Raw genomic sequence first — 22,722 nt, 5'->3', positions numbered from 1 at the left:
GTAAGTTTTGCAGCCTTTTGATGCCAAGTTCAAAAATATTTTATAGAGTAAAAATAATTATTAGAATGGTTACAAATACAAAAGTCAAATGTTTACACTACTAAATACTCTTAATAAACCTTCAATAAGCAAATTTATATTAAACATTAATAACAACTTTTGTTCACAAGTGTTTGTTTAGATTTGGTTAACTCGCTTGCCTTTTGTAGTCACTCGTTTTGGTTTAATTACATTTTTTTTGGCTTGTTGTCCCTGCAAAGTGTCGTGGGCGTTAACTTACTTGGGATCGCCTAGAACTCTCTTTGACTTAACTCCCTGAGTCCATTTCTGCAATCATCTCATGTTTTCTTTTTATTCAAATCATCCTATTTCTGTGAATGTGACTAAATCAAAGGCTAAATTGGATCTTGACAGAAAAATTATTGTTCAGGCTTTTTAATTTTCAGACCGAACTAGTATAAGGTGAAATCTTGGCATACTGGTGAACCAAAAATCAAATGCATATCATGAAATATGTTTTGATGTGCAGATTTGGAAAAACATGTCACAATATGCTTTCTTCTTTGTTATTAAGGCTAACTAAAGTATACAATTAAAGCTAACTAAACAAAGTTCCGTTCAGTAATAGTTGAGACAGATATTGCTTGAAGAAACTAGATGAACATGTTGCAAAGTAGAGTTTGCAAATCAGACAGAAAATAACTACTTTTCTGTGGGAATAGGGAAGTGAAACTTTTATTTTTTATCTAATAACGAAAGTCCCATCTTGATACATATAATAACATTAGATAAATCTCACGATGGTTTATCAACTAAATACTTTATGCTTATGTTGAGTCACACAGCAGCCATCTATCTATACGATTGTGTTGTTCTACATAGTAGTGTTTAATTATCTACGTTATATTTCTTCAGTATCACTGTTTTCTGTGCTGTATACCAGTTCCGCTCCTGGGTGAATAACTGTGGTGGAAAATAAGATATAATCACCATTAGTATTTGTGATATCAGCTTGTTCCTGCAACGACAAAGCATGCTCTAGTTGCACCTCTACTTCACCCATTGTTGGTCGCTCATCTGGTTCATACATCACGCATCTTTTGGTTATATCTATAAAGACTTCCCAACACTTTGGTGCAATCTTTCCCTTGATGCTCGCATCAACTTTTTCCTCAAGAGGCTTCTCCAGAAATTCTCTTTCAATTGGCATTGTTACGTATTTCCTTCCACACACAACTTCTAGCAAAACCATACCAAATGAATAAACATCAGATTTCTCTGTGATGGCATCGTCCGTGAAAAGCTCCCTAGCCATGTATCCAGGAGTACCTGCAAGTAAAAATATTAGCTTAGTATAATACAAAAGTTCATTTTAGCAAGTGAACTCATAAAGCAAAGAACAATTTTTGTAGTTTATGCAGTGAGTAAGAGGAGTCGACAAGTTATCTATTCTTTGGTTGCAGAGTCGCTTGGCTAGCTTGGAATCTTTGTTACGCTTGATTAGGAGTAAGTTCAATAAATCTTTTCTCTCCTGATCACATTTCGAGTAGTTCAAATCTTGATACGACCACTTCAGTTAATCTTATTTTGGATAATGTTTTAATTGTATTAGTAAGCGAAATTTGGAGGCATAAGAATAATTGTTTATTCAATGTAGGAGTGGTAGACTATTATGAAGTCTTCTCTTTAACAGGTTAAGGTTTGGTCTTGGATCTCGTTAAAGGTAGCCTAACTTCTGGTATGTATTCAATTAATAGTTGTTGATAAGTGAGTACAAACCTCACCTCATAAACCGGTTTTATGAGATTGAATTAGGCTTAAAGTTCATTTCTTAATATTCATAAAGCAAAGAAAAAAAAATTTACCTGCCACAACATCAACTTTAATTGGCTTTGGCTTTGACATGAAGCGTGACCCCTTTACGCTAATGCAGAAACCTGTGAGTTTTGGTTGCATGTTGTCGTCCAAAAGAATGGTTCTAGGTTTGACAATACGGTGAATGATGGTGCGCTTGGCTCCTGCATGAAGGTAGTGTAGTCCACGCGCTGCTCCTGTGCAAATTTCCAACCTTTGGTTCCATGATAGTTCCCCACGTTGTAGGTGTCGATCCAAAGATTCATTGGACATGTACTCGTACACAAGAATCTTCTCTTTCTTGTGGTTGCAGAATCCTATAAGAGACACACAATTAGGGTGACGAAGCTGGCACAGCAACTCTATTTCATTCTTGAACACTTCACTGTGTTCCACAGAAAACCGCTTCACTGCTACAACATAATTAGAAGCAGCATAATGTTGGAGATACCCTTTATACACTTCACCAAATCCTCCACGTCCAATTAGTCTCTTTCTATCGAAGTTGTTTGTTGACTTTCTTAGCTCCGCAAGAGAAAACTGATGGCACAACTCTTCTATTACTGTTAGATACTGTTTCTTAGATGAACTTGTGTTGCCCAAACATTTCAGAAACATTGTTCCAATCTGTGAGAGACACCCTTCTTCATTCATTTTTTTCCACTGACTAAAAACATTTACCTCTTCTCCTCTTCACTCTTTACACCTAATTAACTGATTAACCTTCTCTACTTTATAATTAAGATTTCACACTCTGATCTTCTTTCATTCCGCGTTTTTATCTGTTTCTTTCACTGCAAATAGTATTGGTTTACACAAAAAAGGTTTAAAAACATAACTTGGATGCTGATGGATTCGACTAATTCAGTTTAAACTAAGTTAAATTACCAATTCGGATTTCAGTCAACCAAAATATGAATGAAGCAAAATATAGTTAAAAAATTCTTTTAATTATTTGAATATATTGAAGATGTCACATCGATAACTAAAGATCAGGAGATTTTATATATACATATAAAAAAGAGAGTGAGTACAAACTTAATCTTATAAATCGATTTTATGAGATTGAGTTAAATTTAAAGTTCACTTCTCAGTCTGATCTGTATCAGATTCATTTTGAAGTTTATATTAATAATTATTTTATTAGGTTTATCAGGTATTTTTTTTAAAAAAATCTTTATATAATCTCAAGTTTTAAAATATGTTTAATTTTTTCTTCCAACTAATAGTTTTCAAGTAGCTGGTTTGTTTTAATAGTACATAAAAACACAGGGGATGCCTTTTTAAATTGCAAAATGATAGGTGCTTACATGGTCATTGCAAAAGTCATCCTCTAACTATTGTTTAATAATAATGTCACTTATATGTGATAAATATATTCAGAATTTGACATCATAAAGTTGACTGAGTATATTATAGATTGAGAAGTGTTATTTAGTACATGATTTTTTATAGGAAATTGTTCCATGTAACTTATAGCTAATAAAATATCATTACTATTGAATCAAGGCAGAGTTATCAAGTGTTATAATAAGAAATTTCATCTTGAGTTGTTTAGTATTTTCATTATAGATTATAAGTGTCATTTTGGAAGAGATCATATGAAATTGCATAAAATGAATTATAAGTAAATTATCAGCACTAATCCTTCAAGTTAGGTGTTTTCAGTTATGGGTAGAGAGGGGAAATTAAATAACATAACAAGTATTTTAGTCTCGTCCAATCTATGTAGTTTTTGCAGGATGGCTGTGGACAAAACACGTTTTTTTATTGCAGGATTGTTTGGTTAGTCTGGAATCAGTGTTATACATGGTTAGGGATTGTGTCGGTTGACCGTGTTGTCCCAACAGCTCACTTCTTGCATCTTATTTTGCTAAATGCTCCTGTCCAGTTAATGTAGTTTGGAATTGTGTTTGGATAGCTGTAGTTAGTAAATTATGGAAGCACAAGAATAAACATATTTTCTAAGGAGGGTGATCAATCCTTCGGAAGTGTTCACTTTGACACAATTAAAGGCTTGGTCTTGGGTAACTTCTAAAACTGTTTCTGCTAGTTTTACTTACTCTGAGTGGTGCATTGATTCTAAGGCTGGTATGTTTTCAATAAAGTGAGTTTTTATAAGAGTTACTCCTTCGGTTGGGTTGTTTGTTGTTCTAAGCTTCTGTTGTTCTTTTTGCCCTTGTTGTGGTTGCAAAGAGATTGTATTGGGTTTGGTTTTGAGTTTGTATGGGTTATATTTGAATTTGTACGAGTTAGTTTTGAATTGGTACAAGTTAGTCTTGAAAGTGAACGGACTGTACGGATTTTTAGTGGTAGATTTATTTGTCTCTCTATTTGTTGGTTTGGGAGACGAGAGAAATTGTCTCATATTTTTTAAATATGTATAAGGGTTGAATCCTTAATTAGTTCCTGTTATTCAATTCTTTTGCTGATAAAAAAAAAATTAGTCTCGTTGTTTGTTACTCTAGTTATATAAGCTAAATTGAATAAACAAAATAAGATGGAATCCCACCTCACTACTGAAATATTCTTGTAAGAAGAAGACAGAATCTTATGCAGGTTTTGCTGCATAATTCTGCCGGAAGCTATGCCTTCAAATGCATTGGTCTTGTTTGCTTCTTCTTTTTATATATATATATATATTTAATGTTTATCTGGATTTGTACACAAGATAATGAGATTCTACGTACTTGTATAACAATTAGAATATTTTTTAAGTGCTTTTTTTAATTTATTTATTTTATACTAATAAAAAAATAAAATAAGATGAACAAAATTAGGTATTGTAATAATTTTATATGCATTATATTAAAGTAATTAAAAAAGTGTAAAAAACTACTTTAAATATTAATAATTTTTTAATATATAAAATATTATTTAATTTAATAAATATAATAACTAATTAATTTTTATTATTAAAATAAATTTTTATTTAATAATTTTCTAGTATATTACTCCTTAATTAAGTTAATTGAAAAACAAATATTTATGTTAGCACTCTTCATTAACCAAAACAAACTTGACGCACTAAGGAACTATAACTTGTTCAATAAATTCTATTTTGAAAACGTCGTTTTGGGTTTAAAAAATTCATGAATTACATGATGTTATATTTTAAGAATTAAAAAAAAAATCAATTGTGATGTGTACAATTTTTCATTGATCAGTAGTTGCTGTTTAACTCTTCAATCTATTATTTTGCGAAAGGAAGATTTGACTATATGAACACCTGAATCATGAGGTAAAAGTTGCTACCGAAAATTAATCATAAAGCGTAGTAATAAATAAATAAAGCTTTCAACTTTATTAACTTTCAACGATAGGATTGGGTACAATACTTACCATTAGTCTTTAACAGCACATAATTACATTACAAACACTTTAATAATAATATGAAAACATTAAATTCTTTAGATAATTCGCAGTAGACTAAGAAGATAAAGTTGTAAGAAATCTGATAGGGGCATTAATGTGTTTACAGTGCAGCAGCTTTCTGCTTAGGTTCCAAGAGCAGTTCTTGTTCGATGTCAGCACCGTTGATCATGAAATTTTTCAAGAACTCTTCATATGTAATTGACCTGTACATGGGTTCAGCACCACAACTTATCAAAGACTTTGCAGGTTCTATAATCTGTTCGCTTGTTGGACGGATGAAATACGCAACTGTGGTCCTTGCAAATTCTGAATTTGTCACCACACGGTGTTCAGCACCGATTAACCTTCCATTACTAATCACCTGCACATTCATTACTCACAGACACTTAACTTCAGTTTCATCATGCAAAACCATATCATCATGACCCAGAATTAGGAATCAAATCAACCTATCTTTTAGTGTTTTTCCTAATGATGTGTCAGAAAAAAATGTACAAATATTATGGCAATTAATGTCAAACAGTTTATTATTTCTGACTAATTTTATATATGGGAGAAACATGTATATACCTGCAACATAAGTCCAATGTTAACCACAAAAGCATAAGGAATTGGTTCAACAACAAGCCATTCTCCATCCTTGAAGACTTGAAGTGCATTTATATCTTTTTCTTGAAGCAGAATGGTAACAAGGTTTGGATCTCTGTGCTTGGGAGCTCCCAAGGTTAAACCTGGTTCTGGGCATGGTGGGTAGTGATGAGCTAGCAGTAATGGACTATCACTAAGTCCACCACAACAGTATTTTGGGTCAAGTCCTAAACCTTCACATAGCAGCTCCAAAATTGTTACTCCCACTCTCTTCATTTCTTGTGTGTATTTTGCAACAACTTCACTGCAAGTTGTCATCACCAAAAAAAAATTAGTTAACTGAATTATCAAACTATAATAGCCTTTGTAGTGAACACAAGAATCTTTTCATTAGTCAGATTGAGATTATAGTTTTAAAGAAGATGATAAAACTTTACTTGACAATACCAATAATAATAATTAATAAATTAATAACAATCATTATGCTTAATAGTTATATTCTGCTAATTAACCTGCCATATTGAGCTGGATTATTTGTGGTGGCTATAGTGTTGATGACAATGGTACTTATTAGACGTGACTATATGGTGGATATGTGCTGTTAATTGTGACTTTTTGATAACTAGACGCAAAAATAGTAATTAGGTAGTGGTTACCAACTCAGTGATGAAGGAAAACTTAATGTTAAAGGAAAAAGTTTTCTTAATTAAACCTTTAGTTGCCCACGTGTAACAAAAATGTCTACTCACCTTTCACAACAATCAATGATGACTCAGAAATGTTCAGATTAAACCAAGTGCAATGGTTAAAATCTCATTATCAACCATTTAATTAAAAAAGAAAAAAAAAGCCTGAAAAGAATATGAACAATCTACAAGAATATCTATAGGAGTCAATTATGCTTCAAAGAATGTGATGGAATTAAGGAATTTAAAACTTGATAGTTATTAGTCATTTTTTAAGACATCATTGTCAACGGAGAACACATCAACTTCCACCGTCAAAGCATCTGACACAAGCTGAAATTTCTAGTATATATCATTACCATTACCAAGAAAGGTTTTTAGTTTATTTAAATGCTGACTCAAAGATGAAGCCAACGAAATTGGATTTTGTGAGCTCATATTGAATATTATTTACAAAAAATACATAAAATGAAGATGATTTTACCGATATTTTGCAGGTTTTTGAGGCAAAAATTGCATGTAATCTTCAGAAGATGGACACGAGTGTCTTAACGTGTCCCTCCAAAACTGGATGGAATCTTTGTTGTTAATCTCACGGCTTGAATAGAGTCTGCAACTTCCATTTGGATCTCTGGAGCTTTCCCTTATCTTTTCTTCAACAGGCATGCCATGAAATTCCTTGAAAATACTCAGCGTATTATCCATCAACTCTTTGGAAACTCCATGCTCGATTACCTACCATTTTCAAGAACGAACCAATCTTTATACAACTCATTCAATCAATAAAATATTAACTAAATTATTCTTAAACCAACCAAGTACTCAAAAGTAAGAATTTCAAAACTAACTAGCAAGCTATAGAATGAAATCTGAATAAGAATGAGAATCAAGAAGAATTATAACTTAGCTAATCGATAGTTTTAGTTTTTTCATGCATAACCACTCGTGTATGTACACTGAACCTGTTTTTTACGAGCATGTGTTCAAATCTTAAAATTAAAACACTCTCCTGCACTAATATTATAGCGTATAGTTCTGGACTAAAATTACTGTAAAAAGCTAAATTTCAACGCTGACATTTTCACAATTTCAAGAACTAATAATATTGCAGTGCTTATTCTACTTTTAGTGCAAGAAAGAAAAGAAGCTCTTTGTTATCTGGAATTTATTTAAAAAATGATTAGTTTCAAAAATGAGAATCTGTGAGATGGAAGCAGAAAGCTTATAGTGAAATTAATCATGACAAAGGGAAAGAAAAGTCTTGGGAAAGAACCTGGAAAAATCCATAGTCCTTGGAGGCTTTCAAAATGTGCTTGATGGTTTCATCAGATCATGCACCCGGAGATCCACCACCGGGATTTTCTTGCCGGGAGAAAAAACCATGCCAGGTCTACTTTCCGGTGGTTGCACGTAGGATAAGGGCACTGAGGAATGAAGATGGAACCAGCTGGAGACAAGCTTCTGATCCATATATGTTGTTTATGTTATGTGTTCTCTACACAAGGCAATGAAGTTTGATTTCATATATTCATGGATGTGTGGATTATATAGAGAAGAAACCATAATATAAAATTATTAAGTCTGAACTCTGATTAGTGGAATTTTGACTTTGTAACCTACTTAATAAATGTATGAGAAATGTCATGTGATGGAGAGTTTAGTATTATGGAATTCACAAATTTGACTTCTCAAGTCTACTAAAATACTAGTGTACGACTATAAACTTCATTGCCACCTCACCATATCAACTTCATAATTAGATCATTTTACAAAATTGTTTTAATCAATTAATTGAACTATAGTTACTTGTTGCAATTAAGAAGTAGGTATTATAGCCCTAAAAAGAGTAAAAGATAGAACACAGGTTTATTTTTAAATACTATTAAGCTTGTGATTAAAAGAAAATTACTTTATTTAAAAAAATTAAAAGAATAAATGTTTAATGTATTCTAACAAACTATTTTAAAAGCGAAAAATAACTATAATAAACAGTTTTTCATCTACATCACTCTTTTTAAAATTCTCTTTTTTTTATAAAAATATAGTTAATTCATTTTTATGAATATTAATTCTCATTAGCAGATATTTTGCAGCACATAGTGGAAAAAGATATTAAAATTTAATAAAATTTTGGATTCAGTTTTGTTTATGAAAAAACATTAAAAAATTGATGATCCAATATCATTAATCATGTTTTTTTAATAGATATTAATTTTGGATAAAGATCATGAAAAAAAATTAGCTTATTTTTATCTAATTAAGGTGTAGAAGAGGATTTATTACAATTCTTTTAATGCATGAACGTATTGATAAAAAAAGATAAGAGTTACTGAGATTAGTTGGCATAGTAAATGCAGAGAGAGCTTACATCATACATTTTTCTATTTACTTTGTGGGATATGGAGCCCAGCCAGCTAGATCAGAAGAAAATAGTATGTTGAAGTCGGTAATTAATTATAAATTATTAAACTTTTTAATTAATTAATTGATTATTGAAAAATTATGCAGATTAATTGCATGAAAAGGTAAATGAGTGGGAAAACAATAACATCAGATGATGAGTCAGAAGGACAGGGTTGAAAGACATCAAGTAGCTGTTCATATGTTGAGCAACAGTTCATGAACTTGGATGCTTTTTTGCGTATGCTTCTAAATAAATGCCATTTTCTAAATTTAGCTGTTTTCAAGTATAATCTTCATCTCACATTTATATATTACCATTTTGTTTCTTAATGCACATTTAATACTGGAATTAATCTGAACCCTATAATTAATTAATTGTTAAATAAACTAAATGTTGAATTTTTTTTATAGTTTTAGGATACAAATGTATTTAATGTATTTAATATTTATATGGAAAAATTAGATTTAGGGTTACTCTTATTTTTCGTGAAAGAAATGTGTGTGCTAATGAGTTGACTAATTTATGATTTATTTATAGATAACCATTTTATTGGTATAATAGATTTTATCTAGTTTATTATTAGAATTTTTTATGAATAAATATAGTTTATCTATGTATTGTTTTTGTTAACATGAATTTTGCCTAATTTTCCATATTTTTGTTTTTTTTTTAATAATATTTTTTTATTTTTTAATAATATTTTTTTCATGTGATAACAGATGATTGTTAGGTGTCAACCTAACTGAGATGTCAAGTTATATAGTAATGCCTAACATGGAACATTTTTATGAAAAAAAATATAATGTTTTTATAAATTATAGTTTATAATTATTTTGTTATTGTCAAAAGAAATTTTTCATTTTTAAAAAATTTAGCTTGCCAATAACTCTATAAAGCGAGTAGTGATTAAATGAAAACTAAAAAAAATTATTAAATAAAATAAAAATAATTGGTTACTATAATAATTAAATTAGAAATCATTTTTAAAAACTAAAAAAATTATTAGTTTCTAAATTAATTTCTATTATTATATTAATATTTAATTAGATAAAAAATTTAAAATTTACAACTTTTTTATGTTAAACTCGTTTGTTGTCACCCGAACATTAGTCATCACCTCTTCTGATTCTTGTAGGTGTTTTGTCCTCTCTTTTGATTTTTCTAAGTGTTCTTCCTAAATTGCCCCTTTCTGTACTTTTACTTGTTACACTCACATGTAAAACTTATTTCAACATTTTTTAATTTCAAAGGACAAAAATAGGATGTTGGCTTTATTTCAATATTTTAAGTTTCAAAGGAGAAAAATAGGATGTTGGGTAAGTGACTTTGTTTACCTTTTCACACTACATCAACGAACCACTTCAAATTAAAATTTATCCACGTCTTTGATAATTAGCATGCATAGTGACAATACTAGTAAATTCCATAAATTTAACTTTATTCAATGTATTTAAAATGTGTAATCCTACATTAACATATTAATTACAGAACAAACTCATTATTTATTTTCCAAAACATGCATACCCAAACCATATATATATATATATATATATATATATATATATATATATATATATATATATATATATATAGCGTGATTGAAAAGTCATGTTTACTTTTCTTCCTCACACAAAAAACCTAGGACAATGATTAATATCTAAACCATAATGTTGTGTTCCAAAACGGAAAAAAACTATAAAATTATTTAGGATAAGGAACTAAAGAATATGTTCCTGTTAGAGAGATGAGACCTAGAGAACTATTGAATTCTTTGTCTTTCTCCTTCGGTTGGGCAGTTTGCTAGGGTTTCACTGGGATCCTTCTCGCCTTCGTGTTTCTCTTTCAGCTCTCGGTCTTGAGTGAATACCGAATGGGAGGTACCTGTAGAAGACACTCTGACGCTCAAGTCAGTAAAACGGGTGATCGCCACTCAAGTAGGTGCACAGTAATAAATGACGTCCCTTTCTCCTTGGAATGTGTACTATTTATATTATTTTAATGGACTTACCTTATTGGGTATGATTAGTGAAATGAATCACACTTATGGATGTATTACCTAATTCTTAATGACAGATTAACTTCACTGACATTGGTTTGAGCGTTAATGGATTTATGTGTCGGTCGATCAGGCCGTCTGTGGTGGTTTCCCTCGTCTTAGCCGAGTTTTCCTTGTATCGGCCAGGTTTTCATGGTCTCGGTCAAGTAGACCAAATCTCAATCTCACTCATACCAGTACAAAATAATTTATAAAAAAATAATATATTTGTTTATTAAAAAAATAATTAAATAGAGATTGAAAGTTACACACTGTGATATGCTACAAAAACATCATATTCTCACTCAACTAACCCTTTGAAATTAGTACACCTTCATTGTTGAATTTATTTGCCATTTAGTATACTTTTCCCAAACCTAATTAACTCTTTATATTCTACACATTACCAAAATAAATGTGTACGATCAAATCTGTAGATCCACTTAAACTATCACAAAGGCATCTTTAGATTCATGGTAGAAGTGGGTAAATTAATAATGTGGTTGAACATAAAGAAATAGATGATAAAGTAAATAAAAATAAAGAAATATATGATAAAATAAATGAAAATAAAGAAATAGATGATTTTACGTTCACAAGTCATCCACGTTGTGCTGAATCATTAAATGTAGTAAACGCGTGAAAATTTGACTTGAGGAGATTCGGATGCATTACAAATGCTTTTATACACACTTTAATAACTTTTCTTCACAAAAAGGTTGAATCATAACCATTGTCTCGTACATGCATGTTTGACCTAAATATGTAGGTCAGTTCAATTTTTTTTTTCTAATTTTTTCAATTTAGATGTTTAATGTTTTTACTTTTTGTAGTATATTTTGATATTTTAGTTTAAAAAAAGTATTTTTATTTATTTATATTTATTAGAATAATGAGGTGGTACTTGGCCACGTGGAATGAGAAGGTGAGAGAGGTGGTGTGGTCCTTAGCAAGGAAGAAAAATAGAAAGGTTTGGTTGCGAAGATATGGAAAAAGAGAGATTGCAGCCATGCATCTCAAATTACCCTTCTTCTTCTTTTTAAGTGAAAGGCTATGAAGAGGTAAAGTGCATAATTTTTTAATAATAAAATAAAGAAAAATATATTAGAAACTTATCACAGATCAAAACTAATCCGTCAAGCATAATGAAAAAAAAAAGTGCCTAGTTCTAGTTCTAAATAAAGTCATCTGTTAAGAAATTGGCCAATACAATTCATTAGATGGAGTAACATTTATTATTAATTTTAAAATTGATTATTAGGAGTGTACTTTAAGTTTAAATTAATCTTACAGTTTATATTTTATTTTTGTTTTTCAGAAAGTAATTAAATATAAACTAATTTTAGAGAGAAAAAAAATAATTAGTCATTATATTATCTAGATTAGATATTATTTCAGAGATTAAATAAATTATTAGTATCTAAAATAGTTTATATTATTAATAAATAGTTTTTAAATAATTAGCTACCAAAGTTTTAGATATTATTTATTAATAATATAAACTACTTTAAATACCGATAAATAAATTAGTCTATAGATAATAGTATTTAATTTAGTTATTATAGTGACTAATATATTTTTATCTCTAAAAATTTGGCTTTATTTAATGATTTTCTTATAGTGTATATACTATAAAATGTCTTTATTTCTAATTGATGTAGGATCTCCAACATACTTTCCTTACGTTGAGACCTGACAACTTGTGCGTGAAACTATATATTTATGGGTGATCCAAGAGTGGTCCGATAACACTACTAGAAAACCATTAAACATAAATCAAGTTTAAAGACAAAAAATAATTAGGGGTTATATTGACTAAATTGTATATTATTTTAGAGACTAGAAAAACTATTTGTATCTAATTTAGCTTCTATTATTAATAAATAGTTTCTAAATTCGTATCTAATTAGCTACCAATATTTTAGCTATTAACTTTAGATTATAAAGTTATTAACTAAAACCTTGGTAACTAATTAGATATTAATTTAGAAACCATTTATTAATAATATAAACTATTTAGAAACTAATATTTTTTATTTTCTAAATTAGTATATAATTTAGTCAATATACTAGTTAATTTTTTTTTACTTGATAAGTCCAATAAACTTTCGATAAAATAAACTCTTGATAACTTTGATACCAAAGTGATTTTAAATCTAACTAAATCTTATAAAATCGACACATAAATTAAAATTTATACTATTTATATATAAAGAAATATAAGGAGAATAAAAATTAATATAAGAACAAATAACATGCATTTTCTTCATAAGTTTAAAGTTGTCATGTGATCGCAATTAATCTGTTGTTGAAAGCATGAAGAAACGAGCTTGAAGCGACATTCAATTCATATAGAGTATTATTTCATTTTTCTTATGTGTTCCAAAGCAAATATAATGACAAAGATTTTAGCAACAAAAGCATACTCTCCTGACCAATGAAATTAGACAAACCATCAACAAAAGCATAATGCACAAGCTGCGTTTTGCATTCCCAAAGAAATTCTAGAGGATTCTTGGCATGCGAGTGTTAATAAGGTTTTTCTCTTTGCATTGAATTCAATCACATGCTCCACCGCTTTATAAATTCACTTGGTTGGTAGAAGTCAAAGTCATTATTCTATTTGGTACATTACAAAATTAGATCTCACAGAGTTGAATACTTGTTCCCAAATCAGTGACTAATAGGAAGTACAACTCTACTTTCTTTAGTGTTGTGTTCAACTTCCCTCTCGTTTTTAATTTCAGAAATTTGGTGAGACTCTATGCATTCCTTTATTAATTATTTTCTTTGTACTTTTTATCAACAATAAAAAAATAAGACTATTAAGAGTACTTCAATCTATATATAAAAAATTTCATCTATGTATGAAAGTAGAGAAATTACCTGATTTACATAATTAGTATCTACAAGTATTTCAGATAAAAAGTTTCTTTCAACACATCAATAAATTAAGAAATGAAGTACAAGAGTGTAAATAGATGGATATCTTCAGGTCACAATAAAAATTATAATTTTTTCTGTTGAAAATATCATATCAACTAGAAATAAGGACATTTCATTGTATATAAGTGGATGTAAATCTTAATCTTATAAATCGATTTTATAGAGTTGAGTTAGACTTAAAGTCGACTTTATAATATAATTTCACTGTTTTTTACGTTTTGAGAATTTATATTTTACTCATAGTAAAACCTTGACTTTAAGTCATAGGAAAAATTTCAATCAACCACTGCCTAATTAAAAATTCCTCATCTTGTTTCTGTTTTTGTTTAATACACTTTATGATATAGCACATCATAGTTTAATAACTAAAATATTCTTTTATGAAATTAGAATTTATATTCCAAAATTCTTATATTTCTTATATTCCAAATTCACACACATTTCCAAATTATGACTTCCTTTTGTGATGGGAACGAACTTCCAAATTTTAACTCTTTGTTTTGGGTTATGGTCTGGTGGTCCTAATAACAGGAGACATATTTTCCGTCAAACAAAATTTATTGCTTGTCAGGCCCAACAAAATTTATTGCATGTCTCTATGGCCCAACAAGAGGCCATAGACAAGGTTACCATGAGTCAATTTTGGGCAAATGCTCCCTGCACCCAACACTTTTCAACCTACACCCAACATAATTTTGAAAATTTCACAAATACCCTTTATTCCGGAAATAAAACTTCGGAAGTGAAAATAATGCATTCTGGAAAAATAAATCCAGAAGAGATTTTTGTGTTTCGGATATAAAAATCCAGAAAAAAAAAACAAAATTTCATTCTGGATAAAAAAATTCGGAACTGAAAATAATTCATTCCAGATAAAAAAATTATCCGGAAGAGATTATTGTGTTCTGGAAAAGGGGGTCCGGAATGTAATTTTATATGTACCCCATTTTTTAAAGGATATTTTCGGATTTTCCCCTGTGATTAAGTGCAGTGATATGGTGCACGAAGCAATTGCCTCAGCGCATACTGGAGTTTACATATGAATTTCACAAATATTTGTTACATAATTTAAAATTTAAATAATTGATAATTAAAACAGTTAATTAGATATTAATTTAAAAATTATTTAATAATAATAAAATTATTAATTTTTAAATAGTTTTTAATTTAATTATTATTATTTTAATTAATTATTTTTGTTTTTATTTTATGATTTTTTTTAGTGATTTTTTTTTTTAATACTTGAGTTTGAGTTTTAGTAGAGTGTATGTGGTTGATCTATCATGTTATGTATCTTTTGGACTAGAATTAAAGGTTATAATTGATATATAATCTTAATTTTTTGTACGAAAACATCTCTTAAATACCCCCAACTTATTTTTATTATTTTTTGTTGATTAAACTTTTATTATAAAGTTAACTAGATATTGTATTCTTAAGTTACAAGTAGAAGATTATGAAACATTTTGTATTCTTAAATTACAAGATAGAAGATTATGAAACATTTTTTATTTTAATCTCTTCGTTCATTTTTCAAGTTTTTGTATACTTATTAAAACACTTCAAGTGCTTTTTTTTTTATTGTTTTTACTGATACAACAATCCTTACAACATTCATAATAAGGGCAATAAAGATCATAAAGTACTGACCACAGTGATATGATCATTAATGTTATTTTTCAAAATTAAAATTTTCACATAAATTTTAAAAGTGGTTCATAAAATATTTGATTAAAATTAAATTATATTAAATTGTTTAATGATTTTTAAATTTTATATCATTTCATTAAAAGATAATGTCATTAAAAGATCTGAACCCTATAATAATTTCTCACGTACATAAGGCATATCACCCTACAGAATAAAAAAGTCACTAAATAAACTCAGCCAAACATTTGTATGGATAAAACATTGAAGTGAGATTTAATGAAATTAGATTTTGGTAAGAAGATCGTAATCTTTTCTAGCATGACACGTGCACGTAAACGCCACTAATCTCTACTTTTAAAACATTTAAAATTCTTAAACAAATAGATTCATTAATCTTTCCATAATCTTTTCTGCACTATCAAATCTAGCATCCCATAACATAACCCAAGAAACTTTAGAAGATCTTGAAGTTTCCTTGTGACTTTTGGCCAACACACATTCACATTTTTCAATTGTTTAAGTTGCAATCAATACCTATTTATGGGCAAAACTCCTTTCATTGACATATGCATTAAGGAACTAAACAATATGGTACTAAATAAAGTAAATGAGGCCACGTGTTGCCTAAGTGACTCGCCCTTTGATAAATTATGTTCCCCATTATACCTTAATTGGAATCCTATGCTGAAAATTATGGTTAGCTTCAATGAACAATTTTAAAGCACACAACCAATGTTTTCTTAATGTTAAGTCACTTTCCATTGCTCAACCCTTACGTGGAGAATGCTGTTAGATAAATTATATATTAGACTTAATTTAGTTAGGAAATGTGTTACTAAACTATAAAAAAAACTATTAAATAATAATTAATTTTAAAAATAAAAAATAATTAGTTATATATTTACTAAGTTAGATAATATTTTATAAATTAAAATATTATTAGTATCTAAAATAATTTTTATTATTAATAAAAATCATTAAATAATTTATAAATTGATATTTAACATTAGTTACAAAGATTTTAGCTACTAACTACTTTATATTATAAATTAATTTTTATAGTGACTAATTTAGAAATTAAAATAGTTAGTAGTTAAAACCTTGGTAGTTAATGTTAGATACCAATTTAAAAACTGATTTATAAATTTTTATTAATAATAGAAACTATTTTAGATACTAACAATATTTTAATTTATAAAATAGTATCTAACTTAGTGAATACAATAACTAATTATTTTTTGTCTTTAAAATTAGTTGTTATTTACTGATTTTCTTGTAGTGGTAGTTATTATCTCCCCCTTTATGCTAAAATGTGAAGAATTTGTACAACACTTATTTCTAACATGTAAGGTAACATATGCGGTCTATCTGGAATACTTGTTACAACTGGGTGGGAATTCAACATGCCTAACATAATAACATGTGGTGTCACTTTTAACAGTTTCACCTACTTCATATGAATGATACATAAAATTTGACATGAAAGTGTGGATAAAAATTATTTGGAGTGTATGCGATCATAGAAATAAAGTAGTGTTTAAAGAAGGAATGGTAGATGAGGATGAATTGTTTCATATGACTCAATTGAAAGTTTAGATCTAGGTGAAAAATAATTTGTCTAGTGTTACATTTTCATACTTCGATGGAATGAACCACTTTATCTTAAACCAATTAGCTAGTTATAACTTACATGTATTTAGATATTTCTCTTCAACTTTTGAATTTTTTTTGACGTACATGAATAGTAACCAAGGTTAAAAAAAAACAAAATAAACCATGCCTTAAAAATAAATACTACTAATAATCAATCTACATTTTTTTAGCGATAATCAATCTAAATGTAATCTATATCCTGAAATAAGGATTAATATGTAATGAATGATACACCTATTAGGGTAGCATTGGATCAAAAGTCACTTTCAAGGGAACAGAACGCACTCTAGTTTATTTTTATTTCATTTGTTTTGTCTTGATTGAAGATTATGTTGTGCATATGATGAACTATTCTACTTTAGCTAGCTAGCTGGAAACATTTGTACTTAATTATTATATTTTGTACGGGTGCTTAAGATTTCATTGATCCACTTGCCCCATTCTCACTCGAATAATAATGAAGCTGTGAACCACATGTGTAAGACTCAAACAAACGTGGAGTATATAACTGACATCACAATAAAGTACACACAGGAAAAATTAATTTCAAAGTTCTCAATGATAACTATTAAGATGGCCCACTATAATATGGTATAAATGAAGCACATATGTGTAATAGAAATCGCAGATGTATACGTAGGATCGTGTGGAATAGGTTAGAGTGAAATCATGGTGGCTATGATGAGTTTCCTATCAACAGACAAAGGGTGGACGAAAGGCCCTTGGACTGGTGAAGAGGACAAGTTGCTAAGTGAATATGTTTGCTTGTATGGAGAAGGAAGGTGGAGTTCAGTGGCAAAGTTTACAGGTATATATGTAACTTACACTTTCATTCCATATACCATGAATTGCACCTCTCCTACCTAATAAGGGTGTGCACAAATAAAAGTGAAAAACAAGAAGACAGAACAAATCGAGACGAAATATAACAGTAAAGGTTTAACTCACTTTTCTGTATGCATATGCCTATATATGGGATCATGATAAGTTGTAGGATGTAAATTGGGTGTTTGTGATGAATCTATACATATTAAGCGGGATCAAATTGGAGTGATTTTTGTAGAACTTGTTTTTGAAGGATTTTGTTTTGTAAATGTGTTTGTGGGTTTCTGGTTATAACAGGGGATGTTTTGTGTTTTGTCTTCATTGTCTTGACTAAAGACTGGTTATCATGAACCTGATAGGTAAATATTGTTCTTTTTTATTGTGGCTTGTCGTATCTTGCATTTAAGGATTGGTTTGATAAGATGTAAAAGTCCTAGTAGAATCTGTAATATGGTTGTAGGTCAGGTGTTGGTTTAATTGATTTTGTGTTTTTTATAAGGATTGAGACAGAAGTGTTTGTTTGTATCTAGATTAAAGTATCTCATTTTATTTTATTAAACTTAGTATGGAAGAATTCAATGAAACCTTACCCTAGTTATGTTAGTGTGGCTTATTTGTCTTCTACTTTTTCTTTGTGTTCTTCCTTGCTAATTTATTTTGAATTGAATTTCAGGATTAAATAGGAGCGGCAAAAGCTGTAGGTTAAGATGGGTAAATTATTTGAAGCCTGGTCTCAAGAAAGGTCAATTAACACCTCTGGAAGAAGGAACCATAATGGAACTACATGCAATTTTGGGTAACAAGTAATTAACAGACACCATATATATATATATTCCCCTTTCCCTCTCCTTTTTCTCAATTACTCAAACTTGTTGTTATTTTAATGGGAACTTCAAATTAACACAGGTGGTCTACAATAGCAAAGTACTTGCCAGGTAGAACAGATAACGAGATCAAGAACTACTGGAGAACCCACTTCGGGAAGAGGGAGAAATCCAAACACAAGAAGCTACAAAGGCGACAGAAGGAACAACAACCTAAGAAGTGTGATTTCAGAAGCATCATGTGCCACAAGGATACCATAAACGAAACAAAATCGTTTGAGACACAAAATAATAAGCTACAAGAAATTGGTCTGATGTACCCAACAATAGATAACCAATATAATACCGTTCCTTCCATGCATGAGGGTTTCTCATCCACGTGGCCAGACACTCTAGTGGATGATGGCTTATGGTTTGGTTTATGGGACTTTGATGAACCACTGAGTTTTGCAGATTGTGTTAACCAGTTTAGCAAATGTGCCATGCCAAATGAAGGCACATTTTCTCTGGGAGGGGATTCTACGCAAAGTGATGATAAAACTTATTGTTTTGATGAAACATATGGCAACCTCTTCTACGGAAAAGACATGTTTGGATAAACTTTGGTGTGTTTGGCTATGCAGCTTGTTGAATAAATAAGTTCATTGAATCCATCTTAGTATATCTTTTATTGATGAATGGTACCTACTTCAATGCAACATTTGAAGGGTGTGTAACTATTTTGTCCTATGTTCCTATGAAAGTTTTCATTTTGTTTTTTTATTGTACACTTCAAAAATCTTTTTTTAAACAAAATATTTTCAAAATTGTATAATTTGGAAGTGAAAGTGATTTTTGGATTGTACAATTAAAAAACGTTTTCAAAATTAAACAATACGAAAAGACGCTTGTACAATCTGAGAAAGGACAAAATGAAAATTTCCGTATTTATGGATTGCAAGACAAAAATACGGAGGTGGAGGAAGAAAGAGCCTGAAGTTTAATTTGAAACAGCCCCATTGTATGGCCCACTGTGTATCAATTATTACCTGCCATTTTCTCATAAAACAAAAAGGAGATATTGCATGAAAGAAAAATAACTAAGAATTCATTTTTTTATAACTTTCAATTATTTAAAAAATTTACGTGATGATTTTATTAAAAAAAATTGAAACTCGTTTGCTTTTCATTTCTGATAAGCCAAGACATTTTATTGATGTGAAAGTGAGATACCAAGTAACTCTAAAATTAATTTCAATATAATAAGAAAATAAAAGATGATTTTTTTTATCAATAAAAAAAAATGTGACCCACTTAAGAGGTGATTCAACCTTTATAAAGAACATCAACCTGAAACTCCTAAAACATAAGGTTACCTCACTAACTAGCACCCTTCAAAAACACAAAAAAAAAATACAATCAACCTAAATCCTTCCACTAACTAGCACCCTTCAAAAACACCAAAATAAATACAATCAACCTAAATCCTTCAACAGTTTTTAATCGAATAGATACAAATCAGGCATTAACCACCAAACCAATCCGAAAAGAAGATAAAAATGGATAAATTTCATTATATAATAATGAAACACAAATTTTTTTTTATGATGTAGTAAGCCTTACATAAGTCACATCCTAAAATGAAAAAAAGCATTCATCCTCTCTTAAAAAAACCAGAAGCATTAATCCTCCATTTCCAATTAAAGATAGAATTTCTTCAATATTCCATGCCCACTTGTTGAGCTATGTTTTTTTGCTGGTATATATGCGTCCATCTTTCTTAAGGATAATAATTTTGTCTTTCTGCATTTTATATTACAATGTTGGCAAAGTGCCAAAGCCGTGGAAGGCTTTTGGAATGAACATAGTGGTCTAGAATGGGACCATAAGCTATAATATATTCTTTACGCAAAATGAGTCATAGGTTTATGCTTTCTACTCTACGCTGTTTAATCAAATCGAGACCAAAATGCTTTAGAAGCATCATTTTTAAAAGATTAAAGCCAACTGCAACCATACTTTATATTCCAAAACATAATCCAAATTCAACCTTCCCTCAAAAAGGAGTGGCAAACCACCCATGTGAATGAAAGATGTTACTCAGATGCTTTTGGAAAATTAAGAAAAAGTACACATTGGAGCATTCAGAATTCAGCTATTTTTCTGTATCATTTTCTTCTTCATTCATACTAATTTGTTCCTATCTCTAATGAATATATATAAGTTGAAATCTTGCCCAAAAGTATGCAGTCTAATATTTGAAGCCAATAACTTTCTTGTCAAATAATCTCATTCCCATGTTAAGAAAAATAGTGTGAAACCAGAAAAATGTACTGCACCGTAGTGACTACTGGACTGTGACCACTATCTACTCCTAAACACTGAGAACAGACTGAACCAAACCACTACACATTCTTGGTTCACTCTTTCACTTGCACCTTCAAGAGTCTTTTGGTTTGAAGCATTTACCAATTCCAGTTTTGCAAGCAATCATTTATTCATTCCTCATTTTAACTGAATGCTAAGTTGGACATAAGATGAATAATGAAAAAAAGAGTGAAGAAAACAGTATTCATTTATTGTGTTGTGTCAAACTTTGATACATTTATAATAAGACTCTATCTTTCACAAAAGAACCTGTTACATCGATGACAGAGATTTAGATGAGCAAATTGGGCCATATTTTTTAGGTGCATTTGTAGAAAGCTCTACCACAGATCCAAAATGTCATGCCTTGCCACACATGGAGAACCTCAATACATTTTACTGCATCACAGGTTTTCCTTTCTGGGTCTAATCATGCCAATTATCACAGGTTTTACATAATTTTATTTTCTATTAAATTAAAAAGTATAACTTTTTCCCTTTTCACTTTAATGCATGCCATTTTAGGATATGGAAATGGCGTTTTGGAATTAAAAAGGAAGGTAAAATATAGAAAGGTTTATTATTTATTTATTGAAGCGAGATTGAAGATGATGATTGGATGGAATGAGTGAGTGATGGAATGTACAAGTGCAGAATTGGTTTTCTTTTCACGGCACGCGTCTTCTTCACGCTCACCCACACAAAATCCCATGACTCCGTGCTCCTCTTCTCCGCTCACGACACGTATCGCGTACGACGTCGTTGCACTGTAACAGGGTTTTCCATCAATCAACTTTCTGTCACCTGCTACTGTTCTTCTTCTCTCTCACGTCCTTCCGTTCCCCACGCTTTTTTACCGTTGCAAATTCATCGCAATCAATCCCCATCCATCTCCGTTCATCTTCTTCCTTACGCTTACAGTTATGCATCCAATCAACGCATTTTTATATTATCTAAATTCATAGATTTTTATTTTTCATTTTATACACCCAAATCACTTCATTATTGTACTATCGGATCCAACGGCATCTGAATATAGCATATTCATTAAAACTAAAAAAAAATTAACAAAATCATGATTCTTAATTATAATTTAAATTTTAATTTGGTTCAATAACAAAAGGTTTATGATAATTATCTAAATAGTTATAAATTTTGAGAAAAAATGTATGTCATCATCACGTATTAATTATACCGAACATTGAATATGAGATTTCACTCAAATGTTGAAGTGTCTTTTGTAAATATCATTCGAAGTACAAATTTGCAAGGAAAGAAGTACAAGAACGAGGAGGAAGATAATAGTTCTATCAGTTTCAACTCATTTGAAAATAATTATTAAATGCAATTAACTCTATTACGAAGTTGACTTTAAGTCTAACTCAATCTCATAAAACTGGTTCAATGAAATGAGGTTTGCACCGACTTATATACTATGAAAGACTTTAATCTCTAGTCCATATGTTATGTTATGATCTCCAACATCTAAACTAAGTTTACGAAGACAGAATGAACATCCATTTCGATGAGATTAAA

General features: G+C 29.7%; 2 protein-coding genes and 1 pseudogene across 2 annotated transcripts; 1 reads left to right on the top strand and 2 right to left on the bottom strand.

Moving 5' to 3' along the window:
- Nucleotides 1-712: 712 nt before the first annotated feature.
- Nucleotides 713-2,619, bottom strand: LOC137825722 (receptor-like protein kinase FERONIA). The gene is made up of 2 exons (XM_068631465.1): nt 1,866-2,619; nt 713-1,329 (listed from the first exon to the last, which is right to left on the bottom strand). Exons 1-2 carry the CDS (start codon nt 2,506-2,508, stop codon nt 902-904), a joined length of 1,071 nt encoding a protein of 356 aa, XP_068487566.1. The 5' UTR covers nt 2,509-2,619; the 3' UTR covers nt 713-901.
- Nucleotides 2,620-5,132: 2,513 nt separating this feature from the next.
- Nucleotides 5,133-8,066, bottom strand: LOC137826950 (protein DOWNY MILDEW RESISTANCE 6-like; annotated as a pseudogene).
- Nucleotides 8,067-17,799: 9,733 nt separating this feature from the next.
- LOC137825920 (MYB-like transcription factor EOBI) lies at nt 17,800-19,490 on the top strand. Its single transcript, XM_068631730.1, has 3 exons — nt 17,800-17,999; nt 18,690-18,819; nt 18,923-19,490. Exons 1-3 carry the CDS (start codon nt 17,861-17,863, stop codon nt 19,437-19,439), a joined length of 786 nt encoding a protein of 261 aa, XP_068487831.1. The 5' UTR covers nt 17,800-17,860; the 3' UTR covers nt 19,440-19,490.
- Nucleotides 19,491-22,722: the final 3,232 nt, after the last annotated feature.

Source organism: Phaseolus vulgaris, chromosome 8 (assembly GCF_000499845.2).
Source record: "Phaseolus vulgaris cultivar G19833 chromosome 8, P. vulgaris v2.0, whole genome shotgun sequence".
In the NCBI taxonomy this organism is placed as follows: domain Eukaryota; kingdom Viridiplantae; phylum Streptophyta; class Magnoliopsida; order Fabales; family Fabaceae; genus Phaseolus; species Phaseolus vulgaris.
The sequence above is the reverse complement of the archived record's forward strand: the minus strand, read 5'-3'. Positions and strand labels throughout refer to the sequence as shown.